Source organism: Sorex fumeus, unplaced genomic scaffold (assembly GCF_029834395.1).
Source record: "Sorex fumeus unplaced genomic scaffold, SorFum_2.1 ptg000169l, whole genome shotgun sequence".
NCBI lineage: Eukaryota > Metazoa > Chordata > Mammalia > Eulipotyphla > Soricidae > Sorex > Sorex fumeus.
In genome coordinates this window covers 6,290,721-6,303,897 of record NW_026606226.1, presented here as the reverse complement: position 1 = coordinate 6,303,897, position 13,177 = coordinate 6,290,721, and the positions used below count along the sequence as shown (strand labels likewise).

The following is a 13,177-nucleotide window of genomic DNA, read 5'->3' as shown; positions in this document are numbered from 1 at the left end:
GGAGGAGACAGCTGCAGGCACGCCTTGGACCCGCCTTCCAGCGTTGGCTGTTTTTAGGGCATACAGTTTGAGAACCAGTGTTGGAAGATAGGAATTAATTGTTTCAAATAAAATGGTCAATTCTTTTGTAAAAGTTGGAATTCTGGTCCATCCCAAGCATATAAGCTCCAACTCAGTCAGTGAGAAGTGTCTTTTTTTTTCACACCTACCTCTTTCTGAGGCTTTCTATTCACACTTAAGGATAAAACTTACCCTAACAGGACTGAAGTTCTGCTAGTGTTATTCTTGTAATATAACCATAGTATCTAAGACACAATTTTTAAAAAGCAGAGGATAAATATCAGAGTCTTAAAAACAATTAGCAGGAACAAAATTTCTTTGATAACTTTTTGGGAACTGTGTCATTGCTAGCATGGGAATTAAGCAAGATGACTGTTCATGCGATTTTGCTAGTACTGGGACTATGAGAACGGGGATTCTAGAGATGGGGGTGGGTGAGGAGAGAGAAGTGTTTATTGCTAGGTCTCTCTCTCTCTCTCTCTCTCTCTCTCTCTCTGTATGTGTGTGTGTGTGTGTGTGTGTGTGCGCTAAGAGAAGGTTTTCATTTCCTACTTATAACATCATGTCCACAGCCGTGATTACAAGGGAAGTCTGTGGCTGGACAGTTTAGAGCTACTTACTGTGGAAATATAAGAAGAAAATAAATAGCCCACTTCAGAGGTATGTAATAGGAATATACCCATTATGGAAATTGAAACAGCCAATTTTTAATCTAACTGTAGTCATAAGCAGGCTAATTAACATGAAAACTTGGAATCAAAAGGTGATTAGGAAGACATGTAATCAAATAACCAAGGAACTTAATTTGATTTAATTTCTATTAGATAAGTTAAATTTAGTTGCTACATTGTTACTTACTTTTCTCCATCACTACTCAAAGGTGTAGTACATATAATTTACCCATTTCCTAGTTTAGGGATACATTAATTTTATGTCCATTCTATTTAATAGGGCTGTTTATGAAGACTAGATAGCTTCCCTTTGAATATATTGATCATTATTACTATTATTTGTTTTGGAGCCACAATTCCACCATGCTCAGGGCTTACTCGGGGTTCACAACTGGCGGGGTTCAGGGGTCCATATGTGGTGCTGGGCTTAAAAGTGTCTGCAAGGCAAGTGCCCTGCTCACTGTGCTAACTCTCCTGTCCCTGCCCTCTGACTATTTTGAAGACTGACACAACTCTAATTCTCCATAGCCTCCTACTTATTCTAATTTAGTTTACAATGAAGGTGAAATTTTAAAAAATAAAATAAAATGTTCATTGTCGTCTCTTAATCTGATGTAAACATTTCATGTATTAGAGGAACATTTTGCTTTTCTGAAAATACTTAAGAATTATATAACTACCTCTCTAGATCTCAAGAAATGTGGGAGAAGAATTGGATCAGAGTTTCCCAGACCACTGAATTTAATCTACCATGAAGAATAATTTCAGGATAATAATTAGAGATAAACACTGTATTGTACCAAGTAGGACAAAAAAATTTAGAACGTCTAACTTTTTATTTCATCAAGGGATAAGTTAACACCAAATAAATTAGGAAGGACAACAGTATCAGAATAAAAGATAATCCTTTAGCACTAATACACTGATTTATGAAAACATAACTTTCCCCTCATTTTACCATAAATGGGAAAATTTTTGCTATAATTTCTTAAGTTAATAGGATTTTTAAATAGACTACGGGTAACTTCCCATAATCATCTAGTCTGGTTTATTAAATGAGATATTTCACAATATTAGCAAATCAAGTTTGACCATCTACCCACTTTCTAGGAACTTAATTATAATTGGCGTTTCCATAACCAATAAACCTGTACAAAAAAATACAACTTTTCTGACATTTGAATAAGTCAAAGGGAAAACACACGTATACATACATAATTATGCATGTATGTGTTAAATACAATTTGCTGAGGGGTAAGAGTACCTGCAATTTATGAAGGAGATGTCGCTGACCTTTGTTTTATGAGGTGTTATATTTTTTTTACCTCTGGCCCATCAATTGGGCATAAGTTCAGACTCTCTATCTTTGAAATTGCAGGTCAAAGTCACCATATTAAATTATTTGGTGAAGCTAAAAGTATGTGAAGCATGAGTGTTAATGCCTTGCAATTTTCTTTTGCAAGACGCTGATCAAGCTGACTAACCTGGCATGACAAGAAAAATGTACCACGAAACATTCTGTGAAGGCTACTCATTAAGTTCATTAAACTTACTCTGACGTCAAGAATATTCTAGAAATTCATCTGCCTCACAGGGACGGGGAGGGGTGGGGGGTGGGGTTTTATTGGGGTTCTTCATGGTAAAAAATAAGTATTGGTAAAGGGAAATGTGTTTGATATTTGCATGATTGAGACCTAAACCTGAAAGCTTTGTAACCTTTCCCACAGTGATTCAATAAAAAAAAAAAAACCTGAGAAAAACAAAACAAAAAAAAGAATATTCTAGAAAGATGCAATTCTGTGAGTTTGGGTGCAGCAAAGGCGTCAAAAAGAGGGGAAGGGTCTGTGGAGGAGGGTCCATGGAAGTGAGGAATGGGTTCTGACTTGAAAACTGTGAGTGGGCAGCTTACATATATCCATATTATATTCATATGAGAGATGCCAAGAGTTACTCCACAACCGGGGCTTGCTCTGGTCATTCACCTCTCCCCTTTTTTGAAAGTCTGGTGTCAGATTTTGCTGCTCTTCCCCCAAGCACTCCCTGGGAAGCATTTTTAAAAACATTTTTAAAAAAAATTTATTTTTTTAGAAAGGACTTTTTATTACTGGAAGACATGCAATCTACCGATCTGATCAACAGACCATCTGGTCTGGCAACAGGCGGAATGAAAAAAAAAAAATCTCTCCCAGCAGCGCCAGCAGCTTCGGGGCGTAGGGCGTCGCGTGTGGCGCGGTGGCTGCCGGGAAGGTGGGAACCCACGGCGCCTGCGCAACCGCCCGCGGAGTTTGCGCAGAGAGGCGCGGCTCCTCAGTCCCGACGCCGACGAAGACGACGACGACAACGGGGAAGCTTGCGGCGAGGGAGGTTGCGACGCGGAGTGGCAGCAGGTGTTTGCGTGGGCTTGGCGAGATGAGCGCCCGTGAGAGTGTGGTCGGGTGGGAAGCGAGGCGGTGAAAGGATGGCTCGGGCCTCTCAGGAGGCCTCGTGGGGGCGAGAGGCGTGACCGGAGGGAGCCGAAATGGCCAAAATGGCCGAGGCGACGCGGTGGAAGAGGACTTTAGAACGTTGTTGCCAAAGGCCGAGGGGGAGTGCCCGGTTGTGACTTAGATGCCGGGTCCGGTGGCCTTACTGGGCTTGTTGACAAAAATCAATCAATCAATAAACAAACAAACAAATCAGCCTCGTGGCCATGCCTGGATTTAACTGACGTCCGGCGCGAGGACAGACGATTTCCCCCCCTGACAGAAACGGAATAACCTAATTGTGAAAGTTTCAAATCGACGTGTGCGTTTTGTTGACTATGAGAACGGAGGGGAAGGTGTGGAAGGAAAAGGGAAGGGGGAAGGAGAGCCATCCTCGGAGGAGCTTCTCCGGAAACGTTTTCGCCCGCGGCGGGGCGGGTGTGGTGAGCGGCGTGCTGGAATGTTCCAGGCGCTTCTCTGCGCTTCTCAGCTGGCACTTGGGGGACCTCGTGGCTACTGTGTTGACTGTCCTTCTGTAGCCAAAGGGTTCTAGGTAGTTCATCCCACCCAGGCTCCTGACCACGGGGGGACTGACTGGAGAACTTGGGTGCAGATCCGGTTCTGCGTTTTCTTTAGCTACTGTGACTCTCCCATGTTAGGTTTCAGCACAGAAGGTTCAACTTCTCGGCGCCAGGGGAAAAGGGGGAATCAGAAAATGAGGGAAAGGAACGGAAAAGTAGCGCTTTTAAATAAAAAAAAAAACTTAAATAACTTAAATAAAAAAAACTTTGATAGCCTTCAAAGAATGTTTCGTGGTACATTTTTCTTGTCATGTCAGGTTTAGTCAGCTTGATTAGCATCTTGCAAAAGAAAATTGCGAGGCGTTAACACTCATGCTTCACATACTTTTAGCTTCACCAAATAATTTAATATGGTGACTTTTACCCATAAGATAGGTAAATAAATTATTTATTTATGAGGTAAATAAATTATTTACCTATCTTATGGGTTGGCGGTTCTCAGGACTTAGATCACTCCTGGTCGGGCTTGGGGTGGAGCCCGGTGGGGGACCATCTGGGGCTCCGGGGATGGAACCTAGGTCAGCCGTGTGCAAGGCAAGTGCCCTACCCGTTATTTTAACGCCCTTCCCCCCCCCTGAAAAGTAGGGTTGGTGCTGTGTGAATGGAGGAAATTTGTAGTGTGGGACCAGAGGAATGGCACAAAATATAAGCTTAAGCAGGGTCAGTAGGAGTGTCGGAGGGGGGGAGGTGCAAAAGCTATGGAGCTTGAGTTCGTACCTAAGTCCAGCATTACTCTCACCTTGGCAGCTCTTCCGTCCAGTATATGATGGCAAATCAGCTGACAAAACCTGATATTAGAAACTGCAAGAGGATGAGAGAGTTGGAGGTAATCTGTCTAGCCTGGAGCCATTATTGTTATTAATTTTTAAAGTGTTCTGTTTTATTGCACGGTCCAGATTTCTCCAATTTAAGCGAGTATCAATATATGCAATTTATGTTTTTATATCTCTCAGTTGGGATTTTTTCCAGCAGGTAATGTTACTTTTGATTTCTTAAGTCTTTAGGGAACTGTTGGGGTGCTACCCCTTTTTGTGGTTTGTTTTGGAGTCACACCCAGTGATAGTCTGGTGTCACTCCTGTCTCTGTGCTTAAGGATCACTCCTGGCAGCCTGGGATGGGGGTGGGGGTGGGGGACCACATAGGCTTCCAGGATTGAAACAGGGTTGATCGCGTGCATGGCAAGCATCCTACCCACTGTACTATATACCTCTGGGTCTAATTACTGATATCTTAAAGAGTACTGTATCCTGATATTTGCCACTACCACCTGCACCAATTGTTCTGTTTGTAGTTGGGTCATTATTTGTTCCTTTAAGGATTATATTACTTGCAAAATTTTGCAAGTCTTTGTGCAAGTGAAAGTCTTGCAATATTGCTATGAAAACATCTGCTGCTCAGGATGCAGGAAACTTTTACAAGGAGATTAATATATTATTCAAAATGTAAAATAAAGCCAAAGTAAAATTTAATATGCTAAATTGCAGGAAGGGTCCTAAAATTTTGATAATAACATTTCAAGTGACTTATAAAATGACAGAAATTCATTTGGTCCTTAACACAGTTTCATTTACTGTCCTGTTGTAATGCTGAAAAGAGACAAAACTTGCTTTCCTGGAACAAAATGATTTAGAGGACCTACTTCCTTAATTTATCACTTTGCTTAAAGTCAGGTTTAGTGAGGATTTAATATATGTATTTTTTAGCATATTTGCCTTTCCCTGTTTTTTTTTTAAACAAAGTATATATCTTAAGGATCTTGTTGATTGTCTACCTATTTTCTTTACTTTTTAGCCCCAAATGCCTGATAGTCCACAGCTGTCCTCTTTTGGAAAATCAGATTCCTCTTTCTCTGAAATCAGTGGACTATTTTTTAAAGATGAAGTCATGGAAAAAGATTTAAATGGTGATGATTTAAATGCTTACATTTTCTATACATTGATTTTGTAATACAGAAGATCAGTCATGGTTTATAACCTACTGAATGATTTTTTTAAACAGATATGAGCAAGGAAATTAATGTAATGATGTCTTCATATGCAAACCTCCTAAGGCAAGTATTTATAGTGTTTCTTTTGGGTTTTTCTCTTAGATTCTAGTTTTCTTCTTGAAACTTTGTAACGAGAAGTTAGTGACTGCAAAACACATAACTCTGGGTCCTTCCCAGTAATTAAAAACTGAATTTTAATTCTGCCTTTTTTCTTTTAATAGATTAACTGGCTATTTTCAAAGATAACCCCAACTTTTCAAGTAAATATCCCTTGTTTTGCTGTTACAGAGCTAATATTAGATCGAATATTTCTAATCCTCTAGTTTAGATGACGTAATTTTTAAAATTTTATGCAAAAACTTGAGAAAATGTGTTTTGGTGAACTTAAGAGTGAAATTAGGGGCTGGAGCAATAGCACAGCGGGTAGGGCATTTGCCTTGCACTCGGCCAACCTGGGTTCGATTCCCAGCATCCCATATGGTCCCCTGAGCACCAACAGGAGTGATTCCTGAGTGCAGAGCCAGGAGTAGCCCCTGTGCATCGCCAGGTGTGACCCAAAAAGAAAACCAAAACAAAACTAAACAAAAAGAGTGAAATTAGATAATGTAAATTTAGCAAGCAGGTTTTATTTTTATATAAATGTTTAAATATGAATACTGAAATTAATATTTTATTTACCTGAGATCATTGATCTATAAGGTGTTTGAAAATTACTGGACAGGAACCAGAATTGATAGTATAGCAGGTAGGGTACTTTCTTTGCATGAGGTTGACACAGATTTGATCTCTCAGCACCACATATAGTCATTACCATTTTTTTTTTTGGAGGCGGGACAGGCTCATTTAGTGGTGTTCAGGGTTTACTCCTGACTGCACTCAGGAATCACTTGTGGTGGTGCTCTGAGGAACATACTGGATTCTGGGAATAGAACTTGGATCAGCCACGTGCAAGGCAAGCACCCTACTTGCTGTACTATTGCTCTGGTGCCCCATATGGTCCCTGATCCCTGATAGGAGTAATCTCTGAGCACAGGGTGAGGAGTAAGCCCTGAGCACTGTTGGGTGTGGCCCCCAAAACAAAAATAAATTTACTGAACAATGATTTTGATAGGAATTTATATATCTATACCTATATATGTATATATAAAATATAACATGTATAAAGTTTAAAAGTTAAAATTAAGATACACTTGGGGCTGGAGCAATAGCACAGCCGGTAGGGCGTTTGATTGCGCGCGGCTGACCCAGGTTCGATTCCCAGCATAGGGTCGATTCCCATAGCTTCCCCTGAGCACCGCCAGGAGTGATTCCTGAGTGCAAAGCCAGTAACCCCTGAGCATCGCCAGGTGTGACCCAAAAAGCAAAAAAAAAAAAAAATTAAGATACACTTTCCGTTGTGTGAGGAGACTGCATATTTAAATTATTTGTGAAGCTAATTTAATTTGTACTGAATGGTATAAATTAATAAAGCTTTCTTATGCACAGTCATTTAAATGAAATATTTACCTCATAAGCATAATAAAGAGCACCATTATTGTATGTCACGGTCCTCCCCTTGTTCATCGATTTGCTTGAGCGGGCCCAGTAACGTCTCCATCGTGAGACTTGTTGTTACTGTGTTTGGCATATTGAATACGTCACGGGTAACTTGCCAGGCTCTGCTGTGCGGGCGAGATACTCTTGGTAGCTTGCCGGGCTCTCCGAGAGGGGCGGAGGAATCAAACTCGGGTCGGCCATATTGGCTGCGTGCAAGGCAAACGCCCTACTGCTGTGCTATCGCTCTAGCCCAAAGAGCACCATTATTATTTTTTGCAATTTTTATATCTTTTATTTTCATAAAAATAGTTAATAATAGTTCATTACAGATCATATTCAAACACCAATCCCACCACCGAGCACAATAGGAGGAAAGTGTGTGAAAGTTGTATTTCATTCTGAGCTATTTAAGCCTGTATGTAATAGAATACAAGCAAGTATTTTAAAACCAAAGAAAATGTGTTACTTTCGGTATGTAAGTGGGCTAGAGTATAGGAGGTCTCTGGGTCTTGGCCATGGATGAGATTGCATGGCGCTGGGGGCAGTTTGTGGGTGTGACTACCAAGTTACTGGAGAACTGGGGAATTAGGGGTAGGAGGCCCAGAACTGATCCAAGCGGGACTGGAGATCTCAGTTCTGGTTTCCCACATTCCTGGGTTTTTCTGCCGGTTCCCTCTTGTGTGTGGCTCATTCAAGCTTGTAGAGAATGGCCTTGAATATGCCTGTGGTTGGGTTCTGGAGGTTTTCGGCTGCTGGGTTTCTGCTTGGGACGGGGAGGGAAACTCAATCCACCTCCATCCGAGGTGCTCCAGAAGAGCGAGCACCATTATTAAGATGTTTTAGAAGTTATAACTATCTTAATGTTAAACTTTTTTTTCTCCATTAGTGAGAGAGCAGCAGTAGATGCAGCTTATATTGACGAGATAGATGGACTCTTCAAAGAAGCGAATGTTCTTGAAAACTTTCTAATACAAAAAAGAGAATTCTTGAAACAGAAGTTTACAGTAATTGCAAATACATTGCAAAGATCAAACTGTACTTGAACTGAGAATTTAAGCCTATTATTGTAATTAAAGTATGTCATTTATGTTTGAAAGCTCTTGTTATTAAGATGTATACTTTAAGTACAGAAAGGGAAACTCTTGAGTTTATTTTCTAGATTTTAAAAGACTTTAAGTAGTACATTAATATGAAATATGTAGCTTTTCTTTTGAGGTTTAGATACTTTGCATATTTTGTAAAGGTGTGAATTGCTTAAATTATTTATGGAATCTTTTCCTTAAGTCTGCTAGTCTTAAATCACTAAAAGGGGACCTAAAGGGTTAATTTGATAATATTGAACAATGTCACACTTTTTCTTTTAGAATATGGTTTAAATTGCAGATAGTTTTGGAGATTATTTTAAAATGTTTTTTATGGTTTTGTACTGTATAAAAAAGTCAAAACCTTAAAGGTAACTTGTTCTTTTCTCATTCATGTAATATTACTGTGTACTATGATGATATTTAACATTGCCATGTGATATTACTATAAAATACTACTACCCTATTCATTATAAGTTGTTATACATAGATAATAAAAAAATCTTGGTATACAATTACTTTTGCGGGGGCTAGCCTCCCACACAGTGCTCTGAAGATATGGGGGATACCACTGGCCTCCCAGGCCTGTAGTTCAGTACAGGTGCTCAAGGATGTGATACTGCTCAAGGCCTGCAGTGCCAGAGATTACCTGGATGTTGTGTGGGGTCTTGCAGGACTGTACCTGGTGATGTTCATTGGACAATATTCCAGGGGTTGAACCTAGGGCAGGTGCATGACAAGTGTTCACCCTAATCACTCTTCTGACCCTGCAATTTCTTGTGGTAAATGTGATAAAATGAAACCCAGAAATTATTAATCACAACCTTACAGGAGCTGGCTTTTTCACACATCTTCCACATAAATAGTGCAATTAGTTATATTCAGAAGCCTTAACAGTAGTTTTCTATAAGGAAAGATTAGTGGCTCAAACTTAAAGAAATTGGGTTAACAGTAGGCAGAGTTGGTTACAATCCTATTATAAATCAGAATTTGAACTTGGGCTTTAGGATTTCTAATGTTCATCTAACTGAAAAACTTCTTTTAATGTAAGTACTACTATTATTTGTATTAAAAACTTTCAGTGTTTAATATAAAAATAACTAGATTAAAATCACATCACAGTATATAAATTTTTATATGTATGTTTTTGCAGTCATGTATTGGATATGTTTGTAAGTAGCACATGGGTGTTCATAGACAAATAGCGTGTTTGCCTTATTGCCTTGTAAATTTTAGATCTCATTTCATCAAATTGCTATTTAAAAAATTTTATTTATCTATTTTTGTTCTGGGGGCCAAAGGGTTTAGGGGACCATATGAGGTGCCAGGAATTGAACCTGGATTGAGTGTGTGCAAGACAAATGCCTTACCTGCTGTACTATTGCTCCAGCCTCTAAATTTTTTATTATTTTTCATTTGGGGTTACACCTGGCTGTCTTCAGGGCTTACTCCTGGCTCTACACTCACGGATCATATTGTCACGGTCACGGTCACGGTTTTCCCGTTGTTCGTCGATTTGCTCGAGCGGGCCTAGTAATGTCTCCATCATGAGACTTGTTGTTACTGTGTTTGGCATATTGAGTACGTCACGGGTAGCTTGCCAGGCTCTGCCGTGTGGGCGAGATATCTTTTAAAAAGTTTGTGAAGCAAAATTTACATACACGTGGTACTACATGGAAAGTATTATGTTAAGCGAAATGACTCAGAAAGAAAGGGATAGACATAGAAAGATTGCATTCATCTGGGGAACATAAAGTAACAAAATAGGAAACTAACACCCAAGAATGGCCGAGATTAGTGCCAGGAATTTTACTCCATGACTTGGAGGCCAACCACACATACTAGGGAAAAGGGAGCTCAGATAAAGAGGGGAACACCAAATAAAGGTGTTGGGAGGACCCTCCCAGGATGGGAGAAGCATGCTGAAAGTAGACTATAGACCAAACATGATTGACACTCAATTCCTCTTTTGCAAACCACAACACCCAAAAGGAGAGAGAGAACAGAGGGGAATGCCCTGCCACAGAGACAGGGTGGGATACTGGGATCCGTGGTGGTGGGAAATGGGCACTGGTGGAGGGATGGGTATTTGATCATTGTATAATTGAAACCCAAGCACAAAAATGTGTAAGTCTGCAACTGTACCTCATGATGACTTACTATTAAAACATTTTTTAATAATAATAAAAAGTACAGAAGCATTAAAAAAAAAAGTTTGTGAGGGCCAGAAAGATAGCTCAGGGAGTAAGGTACTTACTTGCTTTGCATATGACCCATTTGGTCAATCTCTGACACCATATTATTGTCATCTGAGCAGTGCCAGGAGTGCCCCCTGAACATACTGGGTGTAGCCCAAAAGAAAGTTTATGGAAGGATTACATTTATAGCTACTCAGAAGAACCATGGGAAAGAAAACGCCCTGATTAAACAATACAGGTCTTCAACAATGTGCTAGGGAGGGTTATGTTTAAATAAATGTATCTATCCAATGAAATATAATTGTTAAAGAAATATACATAATCTATGAATGTGGTATAGAGGACATATATTGTATTGAGAGTAGAACTAGGGTTAATTGTGTGCAAGGTAGCACCTTACCTGCTGTACTATCTCTCTGATCCCAAATTACTATTTTATTTTCTCCAAATTAATTGTTTAAAGGATATAAACCACATAACAAACACTCATACAAATGAAAGCATAATCAATAAGATATTTAATCTGTTATTAAGTGTAAAAAATTTTATTTATAGAGGAATTAAGACCCAGGATAGGGGCCCAGGAAGTAACTATTAGAAATGAGATTTATAACACTAAGTGAAACTAGAAGACTATATTTAAGTTGATATGGTATCCCACATTGATTTTGATTCATTCTGTTAACCTACAAAATTATATTTAATACAGAGCTGTTATAAATATAACTATTGGTTCTGTAACCATTCAAAAATGCTTCTTTTTTTTAAATAAAATACAAGCATTTCTGAATTTTATAAAAAGACAAGCATTTCTTCCAATAACTGTAAAAGATAAGATGAACAGGTTATTTCATGCTGGATTATGCTGGATTATATAATATACTTACTATGTCTTGTGTCACCATGTTCTTGCACATGGTTCTTCTTTGAGTCAGTTCAGAGAATTGATGTAATCATTTTATTTTATAAACCAGAGAGCTGAATTGAGTCACAGCGTATTTACTGGTCAGAACAGCTAGAACTCCTAATATGGAAGTTCTTGAAAACCTAATCAAGACATTTTTAAATTCATTTTTTATGGCTTTTGGTACTATCTATATAAAGAATAACTATTTCACAATTGGAGTTATACTATTAGAAGAATTCAACTGCCTTTTAATTTACATATCTAATATATTTCCTTTTAATAAAATTTCACAAGCTTGTAATCTTTTTTTCACTGAAAGTAAAAAATACATTGAACATTTTTGTATATCATACTGGAGTGGAGTAGGCACTGTGGGAAATACAGACTTTCTCATACACTTTATTATCCCTTCTGATGATTTTAACAACTCTTTCCTTGAAATAAACTTGCATGTCTTTGGTAAGAAGACATTCTGTTTAAAGTTCAAAGATCTCTTGACAATACTGGTAATTCCAAGTTAAAGTTACTAGAAGTCAGGAGTGGGAAGTAGTCATTTCTATTTTGAAATGTATTTTTTTGAAAGAGGAAGGATATTTCAGACAGGGAAGTTTTTTCAAAGGCACAGAAGAACAGAAACACATTTGTCATTTTATTCGTCTGAGAATTCATGAAGAATGGAAGTATATCATCTAAACTGCTAGAGACTTACTTAAACTAGTATATATCAATTATTCCTTAATTTAAAAAAAACTGGAGAGCAATGACTGAATCTTGTTGTGATACCCTTAATTTGTAGCACAGTATTTGATGGTTTGATAAAATGTTTACTGATGAGATTATGGTTACACCTTTTTTAGAAATGAAGAATAATAGTTAAAAGGGAAGAAAGAAAAAACTAACATTCAAGAGAGAATGAGGGCTTTTCTGGAGAGTAAAGAGCCAAGTAAAAGAAAGGAATTAGCACACTCTCTTTTTATTTTTTTTATTGAATCACTGTGAGATAGTTACAAGCTTTGATGTCTGAGTTACAATCATATAATGTTCAAACACCTATCCCTCCACCAGTGCACATTCCTCACTACCATTCTCCCCAGTATACCCCCTTCCTTTTTCCACCTTCTCCCTGCCTCCCTGGAAGACCGTTTCCCCCATACTCTACTTTGGGACATTATGGTTTGGAATTATCACACTCTCAATGGAGATGTAAGCAATTCCAAAATGAAATGTCTCCGATTACAAATCTTTTAAGATCACGCTTTCAGAGTCTTACTCAGATTGTAAGAAAGTGCTTTGTAAATTAAATGAGTGTAAACCATGAGCAGTGGATGAAGGGATGTGGTCAGATTGCAGAATTTCTTGTTGGCAGATGAAATTTGGATTTTATAAGAGCTGAATCTTTCAGAGGAGTGGAGTCGCTTAATGAAATTGATGCAGTGGATCAACTGGAAAGCATGAGGACAGATTCAGAGAAACGTTTAGGAAGGGAGACAATTACTGGTTGTGCAGTTCTGGTATTCCAAACAGCTTTGTTTTGCGTGTAGGTTATTGGAATATTTGTCATGAAAAGGAGACTGAGAGATTGGAGGTATTTTGAAGTTCCTCCCCTTTTCATCTCTCACCTCCAATCACCGTTTATTTTGTCATTGAGCCTGCGACAGCCCAGGAAGTTCTGTTAGTGTTTACTGAATAGTGG

The 13,177-nt window shown here is 38.7% G+C and overlaps 1 protein-coding gene across 1 annotated transcript; it reads left to right on the top strand.

The window, feature by feature from the left end:
- Positions 1-4,537: 4,537 nt before the first annotated feature.
- TEX12 (testis expressed 12) lies at positions 4,538-8,340 on the top strand. Its single transcript, XM_056107546.1, has 4 exons — positions 4,538-4,600; positions 5,566-5,677; positions 5,773-5,824; positions 8,184-8,340. Exons 1-4 carry the CDS (start codon positions 4,538-4,540, stop codon positions 8,338-8,340), a joined length of 384 nt encoding a protein of 127 aa, XP_055963521.1.
- Positions 8,341-13,177: the final 4,837 nt, after the last annotated feature.

Coding starts and splice junctions, on each gene's coding strand:
- TEX12 (XM_056107546.1), top strand. CDS start 4,538: ATGATGGCAAATCAGCTGACAAAACCTGATATTAGAAACTGCAAGAGG. Junction 5,678..5,772: donor CATGGAAAAAGATTTAAATG/GTGATGATTTAA, acceptor TTTTTTAAACAG/ATATGAGCAAGGAAATTAAT. Junction 5,825..8,183: donor TCATATGCAAACCTCCTAAG/GCAAGTATTTAT, acceptor TTTCTCCATTAG/TGAGAGAGCAGCAGTAGATG.